The following is a 24,576-nucleotide window of genomic DNA, read 5'->3' as shown; positions in this document are numbered from 1 at the left end:
CGGGGGGGGAGTAAATATCAACCTTAACTCTTTGAAATTGCTTAACTCTACAGTGACAGAATTCATAAGTTTTTGCACCTTATTTGAAATGAGCAGGAAGTAAGCTAGCAAGCTCTTGACTTAGATTTTGTAATATAGTTAAAATTGTGTTCATTACATTCTTTATCCTAGTTGAATTAAAAATGAATTTTAATTAGCTACTCCTTATAAGCCAACATTAAGTAAAGAAATCTGCCACTTTTGTGAATAACTTCGTGTTGGCTTGTGATTCAGAACCTGGCATTGATTATTATGATCTTGATGGCTGACATCGGAGCCTGTATGTCATCAGAATGGCATTAAACTGTGGGAATTATGGTGCAGACAGCCATACAGAGTAGTTTCTATAAATCTCCACTAAAATATTTGATGAAAAATGCAAGTCCCCAAAATATAGACATGGGCCAGTGATATGGCTCAGCAGGTAAAGGTGCCTGAAGACTTGAGTTCAATCCTGGGAACCCACATTGGAAGGAGAGACCCAACTCCAAATTGTGTTCTGACCTCCATATGTGTGACACTTATGCTTACATACACATAAATAAGTCTAACTAAAAATTTTTTAATAGTTTTTTCTCTTAAAACTGAATGGTTTTATGTAGATTTGACTTAATTTTTTTTTTTTTTTTGGTCTTTTTTGAGACAGGGTCTCCCTGTTGCCCCAGCTGTCCTGGAATTCACTACGTAGACCAGGCTGGCCTCGAACTCACAAAGATCCACCTGCCTCCCAAGTGCTGGGATCGAAGGTGTACGCCACCATACCTGACTTGTATGGAACCTTTTTTAGCTAGTAAAATTTATTACACAGTGGCAGAGGAAGGGGGTAGGACAGTTGGGCCCCCATGTACCCATGTCAAGTGTGGTGTTGAATATGGACAGAGCGGCGCAGCGTGTCCAGATTTCATTTGTGAACAAAACTTTCAATTTTTACAAAACTGCCATGTTAATGTCATCTTAATTGCATTGACGGCTTCCTTTTATTCCTCAATTTGTTATGGTTTAATAGTTGTTAAGAGTTATATGCACATATAAGTGCTATTTCCATGTCTTTAAGTGAGATTAAAAGTAAAAATAATGTCTGTGCTTACAGGACCATCATAAGCATTTTTTAGTAGAATTAGCCAAGAGAAAAGCTAAGATCTTTAATCCCTCGATTTTTATTGCCAAAGAAATTAAAATCCACGGGGAGTAAGTATCTTGCCTAAGCCATTCAAACAAGTTGTTAACAGAGTGTTAGTATTTGAGTCAGTATTTGGAGTCCAGTTGTTTTCCTACCTGGCATGGTGTTGCATGCCTATAATTCTAGCACTTTAAAGGCACATGCAAGAGAAGCAAAAGTTCAGGGCCAGCCTGGGCTATATAAGATCCTGTGTTTTTGTTCTTATGCTGTATTTTACCACCACCAAAACAGCCTCCCACCCCTTACCCCCTTACTCTCCATCCTTACTACAAGCTTGTCCTTTGCTGTTTTTCTTGAACATGTATATTTGTGTCTTGAACTGGGGTATTCCTGGACACCAACTGCCCTGTTACCTTTCCTTCCGTCACCATACTCTGCAGTGAGCAGCAGTGAGTGTACTAGGTAGACACTGAACGTTTGACAAAGGACATTGATTTGCCTTTAGCAGTTCATGGAAACTTGGCTTTTAAAATTCAGGCAAGCGCCAGAGTAGAAACATTTGGAAGTCTTGTCCAAACATGCTTCTACTTTTAAAAGCTTCAATTTTTGAATTAGGTTTTTGTGCTTTTAGAAACCATCTCACCATTCCCTTTTTTGTTTTTGATGGGACACTTCCATTCTGATAAGGAAAAGAACATGTCCTTAAGGAAGTCATTCAGGTGAAATGCTTTTGTGGTTAAAGTTTCAGAATTGATTCTTTTTCTTTTCTAAATGTGTGTGCCTGTGCGTGTGTGCCCACTCGAGTGTGTATGTTTGTGTTACTGGGGATTGAACCCTGGGCCTTGCACATGTAGGCCAAGGTGTCTGCCATTGAGCTATTTGCCCTCATTTTTAAGATATACTTTATCTATTTTATGTGTATGAGTGTGTTGCCTGCATGTATGTAAGAGTACCCATGTTTTTTGGTGCCCAGGGAGATCAAAAGAGGGTGTTGGATTCCCTTGGAACTGGAGTTACAGATGGTTGTTGGCCACCATATGGGTGCTGGGAATTGAACCTGGGTCTTCTGCAAGAGCAGCCAGTGCTCTTGACCACTGAACTATCTCCAGCCCCATTGCCATCATTTTTTTCTTAAAGACATGATCTTGCTATGTATGTAGCCCACCCATGCCTTGAATTCATGATCCCCCTGAGTGCTGGAATTACAGGAATGTGCCGTTATACCCAATAAGTCTTCAGAATTGCTAATCTTTTTTTTTCCCTTTATTTTTTTCGTCTTTACACTCCTTCCCTTCCTCCCTCCCTTGATCTTTCTGCCTTGCTTGTTTGTTTATTTTGATTCTGGGGCTCACTATTTACTTCAGCTGGTCTGACTCACCTTGTACCCCAGATTAGCCTTGAATTTAGGATCTTCCTGCTGGTGCCTCCCAACTGCTGGGATTATCGACATACACCACCACATTTGGCTTGGGTTTGTTTTTGAGCTAAATTATAAAGTTCCTTCAGAAATCAGTAGTAAGGGCACTATCATCTCCCCATCCACTGCCTGAAGCCTGTTGTTCACATTCTTCAAATCTGTTTCATCCTCGCTTGGTATCACAAGTTATTTACACAAGTTGTTGACCTTTAAAATTTCAGGAGCATTCTATTAGTAAAATAGAACATTGTTCTAGTTTGCTTTCAATTGTTGTGATTAAAAACTCCAACCAAAAACACCTTTGGGAGGAAAGGGTTTATTTGACTCCATCATCAAGAGAAGGGACTCAGAGCAGGAACCTAGAGCACAGACCACAGAAGAATGCTGCTACTGGCTTGCTCCTCTGGCCAGTGCTCAACCTGCTTTCTTATATAATACAGGACAACCTGCCCAGGGGTGGCACTGCCCACAGTGGGCTGGGCCCTCCCACATTACTAAACAATCAAGAAAATACCTCACTGATATGGCCACAGGCCAGTCCAATGGAGGAGGTTCCCCAGTTGAGGTTCCCTCCTGCCAGGTGTGTCAAGTTGACAACTGAAGCTGTCCAGCACGTTTTCTTAATTTCACTAAGTGTGTTCATAATTCTGTGTGGAACCAGTTTTATTCTATTTGTTTCAAAGATTTCACTTTGTTTTTTCCTGGGCATGGGATTATGTGGCATATTTTTTTATTTTTTTTGTTTTTGTTTTTAATGTGGTGGAAAAAACACAGAAAATGTGACAAAGTAAGCATTTCAAGTAAAACTGGAGGTGAAGAAACAAATGGAAAGCTTAGGTTAAACTAAACTTGACAATGCCATTTGTCTCATCTCCAATTTAGAAAATAAAATAGTTCATTTGTCCTTTTCTTGAATTTGTAAACTTATTTTAATTTGCATAGCACAAGATAAACATTTGTAATTATAAACTCAGAATTTTCCCATATTGCAGTATCAGAACGTAGTGTGAGCTTGTTAACTTTTTATTTATTTATTTATTTATTTGTTTGTTTGTTTGTTTGTTTGTTTGAGACAGGGTCTGCCTGTAGCCCCAGCTGTCCTGGAACTTGCCATGTAGACCAGGCTGGCCTCGAGCTCACAGAGATCCACCTGCTTCTGCCTCCCAAGTGCTGGGATTAAAGGCATGCGCCACCATGCCCAACATATTTTATTTTTTTTTACAAATTCATACTGCTCTGTTGGGAATTTACTGACTTGTCCATTTCATAGTTAATTTTTTTTTTTGGTATTTTTTGAGACAGGGTCTCCCTGTAGCCCCAGCTGTCCTGGAACTCACTATGTAGACCAGGCTGGCCTTGAACTCACAGAGATCCGCCTGCCTCTGCCTCCTGAGTGCTGGGATTAAAGGCGTGCGCCATCACACCCGGCTTCATAGTTAATTTTTCAGTGACAAAAATACTCTCAAGTTTCTCGTGTATTTCTGTTTCCTAACAGATAATATTAATGGTTTTGTTAAGCAAATTTAAATACTATTTTAAGTAATCTAAAAAAAATTTTTTTTTTTGGTCTTTTTTTGAAACAGGGTTTTCCTGTAGGGCCAGCTGGCCTGGAGCTCGCTATATAGACCAGGCTGGTCTTGAACTCCAAGTGCTGGGACTACAGGTGTATGCCACCATGCACTGTGTGGTGGGTGTAATACAATTTTTTTTGGCTGTAATACAAATTTTTTTGAAAAAAACCTGTGTCCTTAGGTAAGAGGCCATGAAAATGAAGCTTTGGTATTATAGTTCAATTGGACAGGCATGTGTTAAGCTCTTTTATGTACCCTGAGCTGTGTTGTGGTGAGGAAAAGAAGCAATAGACATATCCTCTTGCCATAAATGCCTACATTGAAGTTACATAATAATAGGCCACATGCATGAAATCACTTAAACCCCAAAGCAATAAAGAGGCAAAACTGAGCAAGTATACACTGGGTACCAGTACAGTGCCTGTTTCATTTAATTCTCTGAAAATGGTTCATGTGCTATCGCCTCACATTATGATTGGTCTTTTCTAAGGTTAATATTGTCATTGTCCCTTTCTGCTTCTCCTAACTTGGCTGAACTCTTCACCCCCAACTTGTCACTCACATTCTGCTTTGTTTATGGAGCCTGCTCTATCAGAGACACAGGCTGCAGAACTCATCCGCCAGGTTTAGTCCTAATTCTGAGAACCACCTGACCTGGAGTTGCCTGACCTGTTAGTGCCTCATCCTGCTCATCCACAGCATGCCGCAGTTAATAACAGCTGCCTGGGAAGATTGTTAGAATAAATGAGTTACTCTGCATGTGGTACAGAATAAGCATCATGTAAATGTGTTATTCTTACACTGTTATTGTGGTTACTCTTCACTGTAGATTTAAATAAGCAGCCAGTTCCATAAAGTCATCGCTATTTGAACCTAAGATATTTTGGAATTTTATGTTTTGCTGAATAACATCTGTTTGTTTTAGTTCAGAGTTAGTATCTGCAGTCATAAGTCACAATTGATGTCATAACAAAACTTACATTTATCCTGTTGTGCTCAGACCCCTGTTGACTTTTTCCTTGACTGTTTATTTGCCTTGCTGTACACTAGACTCTGCCTATATGCTCCACTAGCTAATAAGTAAGCTCTTCTCAAGGAGGAACCCTATTTTTAAAATAATGGCAATAAGCACATTTGTCAGAACACCAAACATCTTGCTATTACTATTAAATTGAGGACTTTACAAATGGTCAGTAACACATTTTAATGTTGTAATAAAGTATAAACATGGCTGGGATGACCATCTAATATTTCTACTCATTTTTATTTTGTTTTGAGACAGGCTGGCCTTGAATTTACAGAGATCTGCCTGCCTCTGCCTCTGCAGTGCTGGGATTAAGAGCATGTGCCCGCAGGCATGGCTAATAGTTCTACTCTTTAAAAAAAGAAAACCTAAGGATTCTGCACTCTTTGGAAGACAGTTTTCTTTGAGCATTTATAGCCATGGCTCTATTATGTTTAAGGTTTAGGACTTACATTAATGCTTTTTTCTTCAGCTAAGAAGTATAAAAAGCAGCCCTGGCTAGTACCCTAACCTGGGATGCCTTGCAAGAACATAAGTACTTGCGAAGAAGTAAGCCTTAATTCAGCCTATGCAAGATTCCCACAGATAAAGCCACAGACTTTAAAGAACTCACAATAAAAAACTGCAGAGTAGGTTAAGAACACTGGCTGGCTACTCTTTCAAAGAAACTGGGTTCTGTTCCCAGCATCCACATGGCAGTTCACAACTGTGTCTGTAACTCCAGTTCTAGGGGATCTGATGCCCTTTTCTGACCTCTGTGGGTACCAGGCACACATATGGTGCACTTACATACATGCAGGCAAACACTCATACACAAAATGAAAATATATAAATCTTTAACACACACACCCCCAAAACCCAAAAACTACATAGTAAGCAACTTTAAAAATAAGCACATTCTGGCAGGGAAATCCCACCCAACTGTGCAGCAGAAGTGACACAAAGCCTGACTTTACAACCTCCCAGAGAAAGTGGAAGTAGAGGCTTAGGTGGGGAGGCCGGATGAAAGAACAAATAAACTAAAAAGCCAACAACAACACCAGAAAAAGCAAGCACATTCTTTGCTTATTTGTTTTGTTTTTGTTTTTTGAGACAGGATCTCAACTGTGTAGAACTGACCAACCTGGAACTCACTATATAGATCAGACTAGCCCTGAACTCACTGAGATCCACCTGCCTGTGCCTCCTGTGTGCTGGGATTAGAATCATGTGTTATTATATCTAGCCTAGGAATAAACATACTCTTAAAAAAAAACCATATTCTGACTTTAAATATTAAAAGTTTAGAATGAGGGCCAGCAAGATGACTCAGCAGGTGAGCACTTGCCATGATGACTTGCGTTCAATCCTTTTATCTTTAAGAGACTCAGCTCCCTAAAGTTGTTCTCTGACTTCCTCCACACATGTGTCTACACATTCATCATATATACAATAATAATAAATAATTTTTTAAAGTTTAGAATGAGTGGCTGGAGAGATGACTCAGTGATTAAGAGCACTTGCTGCTCTGGCAGAGGACCCAGGTTTGGGTCCCAGCACCCACATCAGGGATTCACAACTATCTGTAACTACTCTAGTGTCCTTGTGCACCAAGCACATTCATACATACAGGAAAATACTCATACACATCAAAAAAATCTTAGGGCTGGGTGTGATGGTGCACACCTTTAATCCCAGCACATGGGAGGCAGAGGCAGGCAGATCTCTTAAGTTTGAGGCCAGCCTTGTACATAGTGAGTTCCAAGCCAGCTGGGGCTTCAGGTATAACCTTCCTCAACAAAACTAAAAGTTTATAATGAAAATATAGAAAATAATACTATTAAAAGACTTTTAAGCCGGGCGTGGTGGTGCACGCTTGTAGTCCCAGCACTTGGGAGGCAGAGGCAGGCGGGGCTCTGTGTGTTCAAGGCCAGCCTGGTCTACATAGTGAGTTCCAGGACAGCTGGGGCTTACAGGGAGACCCTGCTTCACCCCCCCCCAAAAAGACATTTAAAATAGCACTGTCAGGGCTAGGATGTAATTGTGTACCAGAATGTGTGTTTAGCATGGTAAAGTCCTGGATTCAAAAAATTTGAGTAAAAATGTGGTACTATTTATGACCTCCAGAATTCAAAGATGTTTATAGAAATGAGCTGGATGGTTAGATTAAATAGCAAATTACACAGCTAAAGAAAAACTTAACTGGGTTATATTTGGGTAGGTTATATGCTGAGATCAAGTTCTAGATTTCAACACAAAATGTAGAGGGAAATTACAAAAGTAGCATGGATTTTAGGGTAAGAAAACCTAACAGAAACCTAAGGCATATCTAATAGGGATATGGAAGGAGAACTGTTTAGGAAGATGATCACTGATTGTTTTTATAGGTTGATGAAATGTAAATACTTGGACCTGAAAATTGTATGGAGTTCTGAGCAGAGTAAATAAAACTAATTTCTACCTAGACTATGCACAGGACGTATCTTCAGTCAGGCCATTAAGTTTTGTATTGGAGCAAAGGATTTTACCAGTGCCCTGGCATCCAAGACTGTTTACGAGGTTTCCTATTTATCTTTGTGGATTACCTTAGCCATTCCTCATATGTTATCTGATTTCATTCTTAGAACAAAGAAACAGAGGCTCATAGATTTGAACTAATTGGACCAGGATCTTCCAGCTGGCAAGCAAAGCCATCTGTAATTAACTGAGAAGTGATCGACTCCAAAGTCAGCTCTGCTTCACACTGTTGACTTAGCTCTGGTTTGAGTTTCTTGTTTCAGAATGCCACTTCTGGTATCTCTGAATGTTGGGACTTGTTTGTTTATTTTTATCCCCCTCCTCGATTCTCACTGTGTAGCCCTGACTGAATTGGAACTTGTTACACAGACCAGGTAACCTTGGACTCAAAGAGAGCTACCCAGCTCCGCCTCCCAAATGCTGGGATTACAGGCATGTATTACCACCATGCCAGGCTGAGAGTTACATTCCATTTTTTTTTTTTTTTTTTTTTTTTTGGTCTTTTTGAGACAGGGTCTCCTTGTAGTCCCAGCTGTCCTGGAACTCACTATGTAGACCAGGCTGGCCTCGAACTCACAGAGATCCACCTGCCTCTGCCTCTCAAGTGCTGGGACTAAAGGCATGCACCACCATGCCCGACAAGAGTTACATTCTTAAAAATGATTATAGAGTTTGGAGAGATAGCTCAGTGGTTAAGGGCACTGGTTGCTCTTGTAGAGTACCCTGGTTTGAATCCCAGCACCCACATGGTGGCTAACAGCCTTCTGTACCTCCAGTTTCAGAGGATTCGACGCTCTCCCTCTTCTGACCTCTGTGGGCATTGCATGACACAGGTGCACTTACATACATGTAAGCAATACTCATACAACAAAAATAATAAATAAAAATTATAATCTACTGAACTTGTAAATTTAAATGAGATATATTGCCAATTGCCTGTTTTTATCTATGATTTCCTTTTTTAAATTTTTTTTGTCTTTTTTTTTTTTTGAGACAGGGTCTCCTTGTAGCCCCAGCTGTCCTGGAACTCACTATGTAGACCAGGCTGGCCTCAACCTCCCTAAGATCCGCCTGCCTCTGCCTCCCAAGTGCTGGGATTAAAGGCGTGCGCCACCATGCCCAGCTTATTTTTTTTTTTTTTAAATGTTAAAAGAGTCTGAGTGTTTTGTCTGCATGTATGTAAGTGTACCTGTGTCATGCAATGCCTGCAGAGGACAGAAAAGGGTGTTGAATCCCCTGGAACTGGAGTTAAAGATAGTTGTTAGCTACCATGTGGGTGCTGGGAGCTGAACCCAAGTCCTCAGTCAGTGCTCTTAACCACTGAGCTATTTCTCCAACCCCTGATTTTTTTTAAAAAAAATATTCTTTTGGGGGATGGAGAGATGACTCAGTGGTTAAGAGCATCGTCTGTTCTTACAGAAGACCCAGGTTTGAATCCCAGCACCCATATGGTGCTTAACAACCACCTGTAACTCCAGTTCCAGGGTCTCTGACGCCCTCTTCTGACCTCTGTGAGCACTGCTTGACAGGGGTGCACTTACACATGTGGGCACTACATTAATACATATAAAATAAAAATAAAAATAATTTTAAAAATGTGTTATTACTATGGTGTATGATGTATACATGGGGATGTGTGCACATTCCTTTCTGTTGCTTTGATGAAATACCCTGAGAAAAAAGCAACTTAAGAGAAGGAAGGTTGTTTGGTTCCCAATTCCAGTTGCTGGCCTATCACTGCAGGGAGGTCAAGGCAGGAGTGTGAAGCAGCTAGTCACATCCCCAGTAAGAGCAGAGAGAGCGACTGCATGTGTGCCTGTGCTCAGTGTGATTTCTCTACTCTGATACAGTCCCAGCCATCCAAGAGATGGTGCCACCCACTTTTAGGGTGGGTCTTTCCATATCAGTTAAGACAGTCAAGTCATTACCCCAACAGGCCAACCTAATGAGACAAACCCTCATTGAGACTCTTCCTTGTGTCAAGTTGACACTTAGAAATAACCATCATAATTGCTTACCTCGCACTATGAGGCCCTGGGTTCTATTCCCAAGCTCAGCAAAAATTTAAAAAAATTGAAGTGTTTAGAAACTTCGATGGCTTCTTAACATTTTGTAAGAATGCAATTTTAAAAAAATATTTTATTATTTTTAATTTTTATGTGTATGAGTGTATAGCCTGCATGTAAGTGAGTGCACCTATGTCATGCAATGCCTCGGAGGTCAGAAGAGGGCTTCGGATTCCCCTGGAATTGGAGTTAAGGACGGTTTTCAGTCACCATGTGGGTGCTGGGAATTGAACCCAGGTCCTCTGCAAGAGCAGTCAGTGCTCTTAACTGCTGAGCCATCTCTCCAGCCCCAAGAATGCAATTTTAAGAACTGGGTTTATGCCACAAACGAGGGAAGCATACCTGAAACCCCTGCACTTGAGAGGCTGAGGCAGGAAAATGAGTAAACGCATCTTGTTCATAGTCAACAGTTGCAGTTGATTACATTAACATCTGGGGACTCAGTCAAAGCACTCAACTTTTGAGGTCAAAGTTCAGCATCCATACAGAGATTTGCTTTGTTTTGTTTGTGTCCTCATATTAAACCTTTAATGCTGGCCAAAAGTGAGCTTTTGGTTACAAAGAGCACTAGGTGTAACAAAGGAGCACCTGTATTGTGTTCCCAGTTCAAAACAGGCACTCTGGATTTAGGGCAGGAGCATGATGTTCCCATTCTAAGGCCAACATTGTATCAGTGTTTTTTTCAAGATAAGGAAAGACAGACAATTGGATGTCAAAGTAGATAAGAAGTACTTGTAACTCTCTTACCCAGTCAACTAAAAAGAGGTCCTTGTTTTAAGCTGGAAGCAGTAAAAGACAAATGACCTCAGTAGATAAGTACATTTAGGAGGGATCTTAGACTGAAGAGATAAGGTCAGTGCTCATTAGAGCTTCTGTTTTTGAAGTCTTTTTATTTGTTGGTCTTCCATAGGTTCAAGAACCTAATGTTGCATCTGTGTTAGGAAAAAATCCTGAATTCCTAAGAAATAAGATGAAGTTTGAAATTGGTATCAACAAAAAGTGGCATTTTAGAATTAACGTGTCTCTAGACAATGAAAAACCATAAAAGATTGGTGAATAATGTTTAGTGAGATCTGACAGATTAAAAAGTACAAACAACTTTTTTGGGTGAGGGCTGTACTCGAGATCTAAGAAACGCAGGCCGTAGACAGGGTAAACATGTGCTTTAACACTGCACTGCATCCTCACCCCACCCATTTTAAAAGATGAAATAAACCATAGTCAAGGATTTTAGAAATGGCATTCAATCATCGACATACAGAAGAGGGAAGAATGACAGGTTTTTGGAATAAAGTACAAATGAAAGTTGGTGTTAAGCCAGACTGAAGATATCTTTCTCTGTTGTCATGGGAAATTCCAGCATTCCTGTTGATACTGTGTACTTCTGTAGAAGGTTAGGATGAAAATTTGTTTAGCTACCTTTTTTGTAGTTTAGTTGCACTGTGAGATTGATTTGAGGACAGTGTATATTACAATAAAAATGGACACTGGATTTATGGCAGAACTAATTTTAGAAGACTGGTCACAATAGCCCTTACTGTTCAGCTTCCCACACTGGCTATGTTATTCCTTCTGAGTACTTCCCAAGGTTTTCCCAGCAGACCACCCCATTTCTCCAGGACATGCACCCACCGTGAGTCTGCTTCTCTTACCTGTGTTTCCTATTGGTTTTTTTTTTTTTTTAATCAAAACATGTCTTCCATGCATGATTGTATTAGATTATATACTGGACATTAAAGGCAAAACTTGTGGAAATAACTTGGTTGGTTGTTGGATTTTTTTTTTCTACTGAAGAGTATTTAAGTACCTGGCAGGCAGCCAGGTTACAGCAGACAATCCTGGGTTTAGGGCAGGAGCCTCATGTTCTTCAGAGGACAAACATTGTATCATCATTTCTCAAGATAAGGACAGATACAGACAATGGGGAGTCAGGTCCCACTGGAAAGCCTAAGGCACCCCTCTGTATGGCAGGCCCTAAATTCAGAACTACATCTTATGACTTCTGTGAGTACTAAAAGAAGGCTACAATAAATTATTTGCTTTTTTTAAGTTATATATATATATGTATATGTGTGTGTATGTTTGATGTGTGTGGTTATGCATGTGTATGTGTGCACACGTGGAGGTCAGAGGACAACTTTGTGGAGTTGGTTCTCTCCTACCTTTACATGGGTTTCAGGGATAGAATTCAGGTTACCAGGCTTGCAAAGCAAGTGCCTTTACCCACTGAGTTATCTCACCAGCCCAAGAATTAATATTTTTAAACAAAGTACAACCATGTTGTATATGTTTAATAACTAGAGATACATTGCTTTATATCTAGTTGTATAGCTAAATGCTTGGAGTTTAAAAATTAGTAAGATAGGGGCCAGGGGTATAAACATGTGCTTAGCATGAACAAAGCCCTGAGTTCTATATCCAGTGCCAACCATCCCCAACGGTAAATTAGCCAGGTTCAATAAGCATATACTTGTAGTCTTAGTTACTAGAGAAGCTGAGGCAGGAGGATCACTTGATCCCAGGAGTTTGAGCCATCCTGGGTTATATTGTAAAATGAGGCCCTGTCAAAACAAAAGAAAGAAATTAAAATAGTCTCCATGAAAGTATTCAGTAGTATTTTTTTTTATTTTTGGTCTTTTTGAGACAGGGTCTCCCTGCAGCCCCAGCTGGCCTGGAACTCAGTATGTAGACCAGGCTGGCCTCAAACTCACAGAGATCCACCTGCCTCTGCCTGGGATTAAAGGTGTGCACTACCACACCCAGCCTCTGTCTTGTTTCTTATATGAAGCTAGTGTTTGTATATGAAAAAAAGAGACAAATGGGAGCAGATCTATCTTCACATACTGAAATGCACCTGAGGGGAGGCCTTTGGATTGTCGTTGCTATTTATGGGATGGCTTTTGGACCCAGAGACACTGTGTGTGTGTGTGTGTGTGTGTGTGTGTGTGTGTGTGTGTGTGTGTATACATACATTCACCATCTTGAACAGAGCCCCATGATGAAAGAGTGGGCAGTGGACAATGAAACAGGTTGTGTTTCCTTCTATCCTATCCGCCTCAAGGTTGTTTGGAGCATCCAAATCACATCACCAGTTTATATCTTATTTTTAGGAGTGCATTCCCTGCATAAATGAAAATCTGTGAATGTTTTCTCCCTTAGAATTATTACTTTCACATTTCATTTTCTTGTTTTTCCTTTTATAGCCTTATAGTTTTGTTATATTCTTTATCTTGCTTTTATCCTTCTTGCTTACCTTACATCATATTTTCTCTTCTTATAGCCTTGTTTTATTAAAGCTCCATCTGATTCCCCCACACCTTTTTTTGAGGTGCTACTAACAGAACCTAGGGCCTGTAGTATACACTGTTAATACTGAACCACACCTACAGCCCTGATTTACTCTTATAATATAGTATTATGTGGAAATCTAAGTATTTAGAAAGATTGCTGATAGGTTGTCTTCTCGTTTATAATTGCTACTCAGTGTTTATGATGTGCCCATAATGTTGATTTTTGAGTATGTGGAAGTAACAAAAGGGGGGGGCAGTATATTCCCAAGTTTGACATTCTGAAAATAAACAAAGTAGTAGAAACTAGGTTTAAAAGCATACAGTATCTGTTTCTATCAGTAAATATTTACATTGTCAAGTTATACTAATTACGTCTATGCCAGGAAATACCTGTAGCATAACTTGTATTAGCAAGAAAGAATTGGCAAGTAGTGAGTCAATGCAGTGAGTCACAGTGACCCAGGACTGGCTCCTGTGGCTGTTAAGGCAGTGTCACAGAGAGCAACATGGACCAATGGAAGTACAGCACAAGCTGTATATGTGATTTTGATCCTAGATACTATACTGTAAGCCCTGCTCCCTTTTTGGTTTATATGTTGGGGGTGGGTTGGGGGACATACAACACAGGGTCTTATTGTTTAGCTCTGGCTAGCTTAGTACTGGGTATGTATAGCCCAGGCTGGTTTCAAACTCAAAACACTCCTTGTGCCTCAGCCTCCTGAATACTGGGTTTGCAGTACATACTGGGTTTGCTACCATACTCAGCTAGTAAGATTTTATTTTGCATTTATTATTTATGTGTATGTTTGGGCATGTGCATGCTGTAACATATGTGTGGAGGTCAAAGGACAACCTGCGGGAGTTGGTTCCAGTCTTCCACCATGTAGGTCCTGAGGATGGAATGCTGGTCGTTAGGCTTGACAACCCCCTGAGCCTTCTCAATGACCCTTGTTATATTTGAGACAGAGTCTGGTCTCCAGTACTTATGTAACCCAGGCTGGCCTCAAACTCTTTACTCCTGCCTCTATTTCCCAAGTGGTAGGATTATAGGCGTATGTTACCATGCCCAGTGTTTTATCTGTATTTTGATTCTATAAAATTTACAGATATAAAAGGTTGAATACACAGGGTGTTCCACATGTACTTAAGGTTTTCAATTACTGAATTGATTCCATTTTTATTATATAAAATGAATTTTTCAGTTCCTGTCTTTTATAGTCACTCATACCACTTCACATTTACCACCTAACTCACTAGATATAATCCAATTACTGATTTCTTGCTGATTAAATAGTCAGTATTGTTCTTTGATTTTGTCATTGTTTATACCTGTATACCTACAGGCAACATTCAATGAGCCAGTGATCAAACTGTATGAATCACAGTTCATTTCCTCATTAGCCGTGTGTGGTTACTGGTATGGCTGAAGTTGTCAGCTAAGGAACACTGAGGCTCTCGGCCACTGAGCCATTTCTCCAGCCCTCTTTTCTCCTTTTCTTTTATTCATTAAAAAAATTAGTATGCTAGGTAGTAAATTTGATTATGACATTTTCAAACATTTCCTCTTCCACTCCCATCCCCTGTATCTCACATCTCCTCCATTGTCCCCTTCTGCCAATAACTCCTCTTTTGATTTCATGTCATATGTACTCTCTTATTCCTTCCCCAGATATATACCTTAAGATCCCTTTTTGCCCTCTCACGGACCTCTTTCTAATTTTATTAAACTTGGGGCTAGGGAGATGGCCTGAGTTGGTAAACAGCTTGCAAACATGAGGACCTGAATTCAGATTCTCAGAACCCAGATAAGAAACTGAGCATGGCACACATGCCGGTAATCCCAGTTTCGGAGAGACAGAGACAAGTGGATTCCCTGGGGCTTGCTGGCCAGCCAGTCTAGCCAAACTGATGAGCTTCAGGTTCAGTCTGAAAAGTAATTAAGTGAAGGGTAAGGCATGATGGTGCATGCCTTGAATTCCTGCATTCCAGAAGTAGAGGCAGGCAGATCTCTGTGCATTGGAACACAGTCTTGTCTACATAGGCTACAGGCCAGCTATGGCTACAGGGAGATCCTGTCAAACAAAAGAAAAAACAAAGTGGAAAGTAATTGAGGAAAACACCCCATGTTGATCTCTGGCCTTCATACACATGTGCGCGCGCGCACACACACACACACACACACACACACACATAATCTAGGATCTCTGTATGGGAGAAAATATGTGCTATTTGTCCTTGAGCTGGGTTTATTTCACTTAACATAATTTCTAGTTCCATCCATTTTTCTACAAATGTCATGATTTCATTTTTCTTTACAACTGAAAAATTCCATTGTGTATTTGTACCACAGTCTCTTTATTCATCTCTTGATGGAAAGGCAGACTGGTTCCATTTCTTAATTATTGTGTGTAGGGCAGCAGTGTATATGGATATGCAAAATATCTCTGCGGTAGAACTTGGAGTTTCTACCTAGGAGTGGTATAGCTAGGTCCTTTGGTACTTCTATTTTTAGGTGTGTGTGTGTGTGTGTGTGTGTGTGTGTGTTTTGAGGCAGGGTCTCATGTAGCCCAAACTGTCCTCAAACTTGCTATGTAGCTGAGGATGGCCTGAACTTCAGATCCTTCTGTTTCTACCAAGTGCTGGGACTGCAGGCGTGTGCCATCATTGACTTAATTTTAGTTTTTAGAGAACCCTCTATACTGATTTCCGTAGTGGCTGTACCAGTTTACACTACTACCAGCCATAAATAAGGGTATTCGAACTGCATTTTACGAGAAGTTTGTATCTGAGTTTTGTACGTTCTCCATTCTTTTTAGAAAAAATTTTGGAGATAGTTGCAGTCTTCTGGTTGTCCATTGGTCCTCAGGTGAGATGTTACTCATTCCTGGAAGCTCACTTCTAGGGTTGTGCTATAGTCAGCACTTAATTGACTGCAAAGAACACACCAGAGTACTCCACATGTGTCAGGTTTGGGGAGACCATGGTTTTAGTTACATACAGGTGTACATTTTATATGGACAGGATCTCTGATAAAAAATGAAGCTCCTGTTGTAGGTCACAGGATTTTTGAAAGTCATTCCTTTGAGGCATTCTTTGGTTGCCATCTTCCAAGTATTTCCTTTAGGTATATCTTTAGGTATATTTACCTAAAAAGTTACGGCATTAATCAAAGAAAACTAGGTTTGCCAGTAAGATACAGGTAGTGTTGGAGTGTGTGTAGTAAGGTGGTAAAGTAAATGTGGGGTGGGAATGGCCATAACAGAATAACTTGGATGTAATGGCTTTCTTCCTTAGTTTTGAATTGGTTAGGAATAGATAGATCTGAACTCAGGGATAATAGAATACTTTTTTGGTATTTACTGCTTTTTTTTTTTTCCTGTAGGTCTAGCTGGTCTGGAACTCACTATGTAGACCAGACTGACCTCAAACTCACAGAGATCCACCTGTCTCTGCCTCCCAAGTGCTGGGATTAAAGGCATGTTCCACCATGCCAGACTTTTTACCTCTAATTTTTAAAATTAAAGTGTTTATCTCTAATTTTTTAAATATTTTAGTTATTATTCTTATTTTATGTGTGTGCATGTATTGCCTGCATGTAGGTAAGTGCACCCATGTCGTGCAATGCCCACAGAGGACCGAAGAGGCTGTTGGATGTCCTGGAATTGGAGTTATGGACAGTTGTTAGCTGCCATGTGGGTGCTGGGATTTGAACCCAGGTCTTCTGCAGGAACAACCAGTGTTCTTAACCACTGAAGCATCTCTCCAGCCCCTTATCTCTAATTTTTAAAAAACTTATGTGTATGAGTGTTTTGCTTGCATGTATGTAAGTGCACCTGTGTCATGCAAAATCCATGGAGGCCAGAAGAGGGCACTGAATCTGCTGGAGCTGGAGTTATGGACTGTTGTTAGCTGTCATGTGAGTGCTGGGAACTGAACCCAGGTCCCCTAGAAGAGCAGCTAGTCCTCTTTTTAAAAAAATATATTTATTATTTTTATTTTTTATGTATGAGTGTTTTGCCTGCATGTGTGTAAGTGCATCCTTGTCATGAGATACCTGCGGAGGTCAGAAGAGGGCATTGGATTCCCCTGGAACTGGAGTTAAGAACGGTTCGTAGCCACTATGTGGGTGTTGGGAATCGAACCCAGGTCCTCTGCAAGAACAGCCAGTGCTCTTAATTGTTGAGTCATCTTTCTAGCCTCTATCTCTAAATTTTGACTTGATTATAAACTGACAAATTCAAAGTTTGGAGTCGGTCTTTATTCTTAAGAATTGTGGTGTCTAAAAGTAAAAGTATAATATTGTATATTAAGTATATAATATTTTGATCTGATCAAATGAATTACAGAAAAGTGGCACTTATGATCTCCAAAAGTGTTTCTATAAAATAATCACTAAGTGGCATGTACTTAACTATTCCTGTAAGTTCTATTTTTCACTGTAGTAACACCCATGTTTGCTATCCCATCTATTAAAAGTGTAAGAAATATAAAATAAAATTTGATGTGGGATTAAGATTATGCTTTTGACTCTGAGTTTGAGGCTAGCCTGGTCTATATAGTGAGACCAGCACAAAAACAAACAAAATTATGCTTTTGATAAAATATAAATTTCTTTTTTTAGTTTGAGTATTTGTTTAATATTTCTTTCTCAAAGTTTTATGGGTTTGCATGTTTTGTATTACGCCTTCCTTGAATATATTTGTTTGAAGTTCTTTTGCTGGGGAGTCATCTGCCAGAAGACTACTGTGTTCATATTTGGAATGCTATTTTGCCACAAGAGTCTGGGAACTTGTGTAGCACTCGGTGTCATGCTTTTAAAAGGCAAAATATGTTTGAGCCCCTGTTGTAGCAGTGATTCAGTATCTCTGGTGCTTTTTGAGAGAACTGGTCTAGACACAGGGACTCTTGACAGAGTAATTGTATTCTTTAGATAGAACAAGTACATTTGCACACTGACAAGTGTGCTAAGAATCCCCCAGGGCCCCATGCAGTGTTGGCACAGGTTTTGCACTATAGTTTCCTGACTGGGCCTCCTTATTCCTCTTCCCAGTGCTGGTGGAAAAAGAGGCACATACAACACTGACTTTCTACAACACTGACTTTCTACAACACTGACTTTCTACAACACTGACTTTCTACAACACTGACTTTCGTAGAGTACTAATGATTACAAGAATCCCATCAAAAAGTTTGTTCATACCGGGTGTGGTGGCACATACCTTTAATCCCAGCACTGGGAGGCAGAGGCAGGCAGATCTTTGTGAGTTCAAGGCCAGCTTGGTCTACATAGTGAGTTCCAGGACAGCTGGGGCTACAGGGGGCCTCTTTCTAAAAAAGAAAAAAAAAAAAAAAAAAAGGTTTGTTCTATGCTCAAATTATTCTATTTGAAAAGAGTTAAGGATGCAGACAGGCTCCAAGTACTGTGTGATAGTACCATTGCCTCTCAGAATAGGTCAGGCTGCAGGTGGGAGTCCATGTCTGACTCTCCTTTTCAGAAGGAAACAGTAGAAAACGTACTCCTCGTGTGTCTAATAATCATAGGAGCCCAGGCCACTGTGAAAAGTAAGACTGAGCAGATTGTGAGCAGTCAAGAGGCTCGACTCTAGTTACACGTGCAAAAGTGGTGCAGATCAGCACTTGGGAAGGACCCTGTGACTGACAGTGCCTCAGTGGGTGCTTGAGTGGAAGCCTCTGGGATTGAGAAATTAGGGTAGACAAACTGGGATAAGTGACTTTGGAGCCAGGCCTTGATGCACTGTTAGCTGCCTTGCAAAAAATAGATGACACTCTGGAAAGAGCAAGAGACCAGATGTTATAAAGAAGCTTATAACTTTCCTTTTGAGAGTTAAACTAATTACATCATCACAAAAGAGTTGGAGGCAAAATGTCTTGAGGCCCTAAGAGAAGAATATTTTACTGGGCATGGCTACTTCTTTTGGATCATCTGTACTTGCCCCAAGACCACCCAGAAGGGTTCTCAGCAGGAGAGGGAGTGCCACACCGAAAACAGTTTATTCAGTGGATGGAGCATTTTCTAGAAGAGAGAAGCCCTTCAGGAAACTTGAACTTGGTCGTTAGACACATGTCCTCTGCCTTAGGGTGGATGGTTGATGGAGACATTGGAACAGGGTTTCTCAGTGGCCTGAAACCTGTCAAGTATGCTGGGCCATCTGGTCAGTGAGCTGCAGGAATCCACCTGTCTCTGCCTCCCAGCACTGGCATTACAACATGCTACCACACCTGGCTTTTAAAATATGGGTTCTGGGGATCAAACTCATATTCTCATGGTTGAAAAGCAAGCACTTTACCCACTGTGAGTTTTCTTGGGAAGCAACAGGTATTGAGCATTTACTATGTGGGCCAAGTACTCCACTGAGGATGTTATTTTACCTGTACTGTTACCTCAACATCAAAAATGACCCTTTGCCAAGTATGGGAGCATGCCTATAATCCCAGCATTCAGAAGACTAAGCAGGGGAGTCATGAGTACAAGGCCAGCCAGGCTACATAGAAGATTTGAGGTCTACTTGGGCTACTTAGTAAGATTCTGTCTTCAAATAAAATTTACAAAAGCTGGTGGATCAGAGTGACAAGATGGCAGTGGGTAATAAAAGCACTTACTACCAAGCTTGATCTGAGTTCAGTCACCAGACCCACATGGTGAAAGGACAGAACTGCCTCCTGCAAGTTATCTTCTCACCCCAACATATTGCGCTGTGGCACACATACGCCCATACAGACATATATACACATATAACACACACAATACATACATAAATAAATGTAAAGAAAAAGGTTGGGATCTTAGTAATAAACATTTACATAGCAAAATCCTAGGTTCAGTCCTTAGTACCACCAAAAATCTCAGCCCTTTGAGGCAGGTATTCTTGAGTTCTGCAGTTGTAGAGATGAGGAAATTGAGGTTTGTAGTTGCTAGGTAACTTGTCTAACATTGCCCACACACCTTGTTAAATGTCAAGGACAGAATTTGAACCTAGGTGTGGCTTTGTTCACTATTATAATTGAACTGCATAGGATTTGGGACCAGGAAGACATGGTTTTGATCATGTTCCACTTCTTTCCAGGAATATGATCTTAGTTATTTTACTTCTCCAGCCACATGTTCATTATCTCAAACACACTGCAGATCAGATATGTGAAGTGCTTAGCACAATGCGGGGTATGTGAAGGAGGCTCAGCAAGTGGTGGTTGTTGCACTCCCTAGGCTGTTTCTATTTCCACTACCTTACCCTCGATGTGTGACTTGAGTCTCTTGCAGGTAGAAAATAAAACCCTATACTTAAAGTGTAAGCATGCTAGACTGCCTCTTGATTACCGACATTAGAAAGCAGCTGAGGATGTTTAAAGTAGAAATTGATTCAGTAGAGATTTGCAGTGCATATCTTAAGGAAAATGATACCAGCCAGGTTGAGATATTTTTATGTTTGTTGAGAATACTTTTATGTATGAAATAATGTATCTCACTTGCAAAATATGTTGAAAATATATGATACATTAGTATAGGATTAATATAGACTTTTGACATATGTATGTGATGTGTACATATATATGTATGTTCTTTCTCTCCTCCTTGTTATTAGATAGGATCTTGTATATCCCGTTCTGGCTTCAACTTGCTATGTAGCTGGCAATCACCTTGAATTTCTGATTCTTCTGTTGACACCACCCTAAGATGACAGACATAGGCTACCACACCCAATTTGTATGGTGCTGGGAATCAAACCCAGGGTGTCCTGAGTGCTAGGCAAGCACTCTATCAACTGAGCTACATTCCTAGCCCTTGTTTATGTATTTTTATAAGAATAGTACTTTATTTAAACACTTTAAGAATAAGAATTTCAGGGGTGGAGAGATGGCTCAGTGGTCAAGGGCACTGGCCTTGGAACCAGGGTTCAGTTCCCAGCACCCACATGGCAGCTAGCAACCATTCTTAACTCCAGTTCTAGGGGATCTGACACCCTCTTTGGACCTCCACGGGCATTGCATGACATGGGCGCACTTATATGTAGGCAAAACACTCATACACATAAAATTTAAAAAATTAATTAAAAAATTAAAAAGAATAAGAATTTCTACTTATGTAAAGATGTTTTTAATATTTTATTTTTATTTTATGTATATGAGTATATTGCCTGCATGTGTGTAAATGCACCTATGTCGTGCAATGCCTGCTGAGGTCAGAAGAGGGCATTGAATCCCCTGGAACTGAAGTTACAGATGGTTGTTAGCCACCATGTGGGTGCTGGGAATCGAACCTGGGTCCTCTGCAAGAGCAACTAGTGCTCTTAACTACTGAGCCAACTCTCCAGACTTAAAAAATTTTTTTTAAAAAATCTTATCACCAATTTTTTTTTTTCAGAATTACTGGAATATTTGATTCAGACTCAAAAAAAATGCTAGGCAAACAAAAAATATGGCTGACAAACTTTTCTTTAAAATATACCATAGTTTTGGATGACAGGGTTAAAGATGACTGATAAAGGACTACAGTCTTTTACAGGTCTGTTTGGTTTTTGGTTTTAGAAAACTCTCATGTTCAGGTTGACCTCAGACTGACCCCTAGGCTCAGCAGCTCTCTTGCCTCAGCAGCCACTGTACCTGGGACTCAGGCACTCACATAGATATTTAAAGTGCTAGCAGTATTCTTAGAGCTCCATGCTAAATAGCTTCTCTTTTTAAAGTGTGATTGTTTAAAATTATTTTACTGACAATTCTTAGTTACGACTCAATGCTTATTTTTATGAACTAAAAAGTGTAGTGAGGAGCTGAAGAGATGGCTCAGCGGTTAAGAACACTGACTGTTCTTGCAGAAGACCCGGGTTCAAATCCCAGCACCCACATGGCAGCTAACAACTGTCCCAGGGGATCCGACAGCCTCTTCTGATCTCTACGGGCATTGCACAACATGAATGCACTTACCTACATGTAGGCAATACATGCATTCACATTAAAAAAAAAAGTGTAATGAGACTAAGGTGTAACTATATGCTACTTGAATTTTTTTTCTTTTTGTCTTTTTGAGACAGGGTCTCCCTGTAGCCCCAACTATCCTGGAACTCACTATGTAGACCAGGCTGGCCCTGAACCAGAACTCACAAAGATTCACGTGCTTCTGCCTCCCAAGTGCTGGGATTAAAGGCGTGGGTCACCACACCCAGCCATGCTACTTGAATTTTTCCATGTACTTTTCTAGAAAAGAAAATAGTGTAGCTGTACATGTTTTCATTTACAAACATTGCTATTGCTTACAGAAACGCTTCCACAGCTAGCTTTCACTTTTCTGATGAGTGTCCAGGGATATCGGGAGTGATGGGTTTCAGTAGACAACTGCACACTCAATCATTCCTTTCCTTAAGTCAGTCCCAACCTGATGTACATTTAGACTCACCCAGAGAACTCAGAGAAACATCAGTGTACAGTCCTTAGATTCTGTTTTAGTGGGGCACCCTCCCCAGGCCTGTGGACTTTGAGAACCATTGTACTGAAGCAAGAGTGTGAAACTTGGGTTGGGGTGCAGGTGGAGAAAGGGCATTAAGAATGACAGTCGTTCCTCTCCTTCTCTTCCCTGATGTCAGTGAAATGAAAAGAAGTTGGGAACTGTAGATCACCTTGCATCCCCAGAGGTTAGAAAATGAAGTAGCTTTTGTTCTTTTTGTCTTTGTAGACATGGAAGGACTTTAATGAAACTTTAAACAGTTCAACAAAGGATGCGCTAATGGATGACAGCGACACTCCTACATATGGTCTGCAGATAGAACCACAGGATGGATGTCAGCTGGGTGACAGTGTGGAAAGGAGAGTAACAGGCTTGCCTTCTGTCTCAGATGAGAATGAAAATCAGCTTGATGGGGATGGGCCTGAGCCTCTGACTGACAGCAACAGCGCAATGGGGAAGCCCGAAGTGTTAGAGCAGGACAGTCTCAACAACAACGAAGGCTGTCTGCCTGGCTGGGAGGCTGCTGCCAGCGAGAATGCAGAAGACACTCCATGTGACATCCCCAGAGATGATCAGCCCTTCTTGGGAAAGGACAAAAAACTACCTGAAAAAAGAAGTGCAAGAGCCAAAAAAGGCACTGCTAAGAACATACTTCCAGGTACTTCAAATTAATTTCAATATCCGCTAATAAAAAGTAAAGCTTTCCACCCATACTGTGTTCAGAATCTTGGCATCTTGCTTTTCCTCTTGTAATGTAGTTCAGCAGTAGCACTTAGAGATCCCACTGTGATTCACCCTGCTTGGGATTCATCTCCTTGGTGTGCAATTCTATAGGTGAATTATAATGTATCTAATGACTTCCTTGTGGCTGTTGCCAGTCATTTACTAAAACACACAGTGCTCGAATTGACATTCTTTACATGTGTTTTCATGCTAGGTGCTTTAAAATATATATAGTCTCGGGGTTGGAGAGATGGCTTAGCAGTTAAGAGCACTGACTGCTCTTGCAGAGGACCCAGGTTCGATTCCCAGCATCCACATGGTGGCTACAAACCGTCCTTAACTCAAGTTCCAGGGGAATCTGAAGGTCTCTTCTGACTTCCACAGCATTGCATGGGTGCTCTCATACACATACAGGCAATACACTCATACACATAAAAACTAAAAATATATAGTCTCCTTCCTTTATACATCGTACCATCTTCTGCTATGCTTAAAAATTCCTTTTACTAGGGCTGGAGAGATGACTCAGTGGTTAAGAGTGCTGGCTGCTCTTGCAGAAGACCTGGGTTCAATTCCCAGCACCCACATTAAAATACCAAATAATAATAATAAAAAAATTTTTCTTTTACCATCACCATGGCTTTGGTTTCTAACCAAACGTCTTAGAATCTTTCCATCTCTCTAGGTAAATAATGTACATGAACCTTCGTCAATATGTGCGTTACATCAGAGTTGAATAAGGCATCTTGTTTTAATAACTGTTGGTTACCAAGTAATTCAGGATATTTCTTACCTGGTGTATAGTTTTTTGGTAAGATTTAGAGCTATAGACTTTTGTATATAGTTTGTTGGGTAATATTTAGTGCTATAGACTTTTGTGCCTGAATCACCAGGCACTCATGGGAAAAGCCTCTGGTTTTCTTGGTCAGAAACATGCTGACATGGAGAGTTGTGGGTGGTATTGGCTGGAATTACTTATTGAAGCACACTTTACCCGAGCCAGCAGTGTTTGCAAGAGGCTCTAATGAATGAAGCAGAAGTCTCCTCCTCTCTTCTTTCTTCCACTGTGATTGGATAGAAATGTAGTTTGTTACTCTATATCTTGGTTTTCATCTGGAGTAAAATCTAAAGCTTTCTGGGACTGGAAAGTGGATAAACTGCTTGTTCTGCAAACATGAGGACCAGAGTTCAAGTCTTCAGGACTCACATAAAAGTGGGGCTGGCAGGGGCTGGAGAGATGGCTCAGCGGTTAAGAGCACTGACTGCTCTTGCAGAGGACCTGGGTTCGATTCCCAGCACCCACATGGCGGCTATGAACCATCCTTAACTCCAGTTCCAGGGGAATCTGAAGCCCTCTTCTGACCTCCGTGGCA

General features: G+C 40.6%; 1 protein-coding gene across 1 annotated transcript in view; it reads left to right on the top strand.

The window, feature by feature from the left end:
• Cnst (consortin, connexin sorting protein) overlaps positions 1-24,576 on the top strand; it is a 93,735-nt gene that overhangs the window by 13,408 nt on the left and 55,751 nt on the right. The window contains exon 2 of the mRNA XM_008849148.2: positions 22,709-23,138. Coding sequence (XP_008847370.1) covers positions 22,760-23,138 — 379 coding nt within the window. The 5' untranslated portion in view covers positions 22,709-22,759. The remainder of the gene's footprint in view (positions 1-22,708; positions 23,139-24,576) is intronic.

This window comes from Nannospalax galili, unplaced genomic scaffold, assembly GCF_000622305.1.
Source record: "Nannospalax galili isolate Female #2095 unplaced genomic scaffold, S.galili_v1.0 scaffold543, whole genome shotgun sequence".
Classification (NCBI taxonomy): domain Eukaryota; kingdom Metazoa; phylum Chordata; class Mammalia; order Rodentia; family Spalacidae; genus Nannospalax; species Nannospalax galili.
Note: the sequence above shows the minus strand (reverse complement) of the source record. Positions and strands in the feature narration are given on the sequence as shown.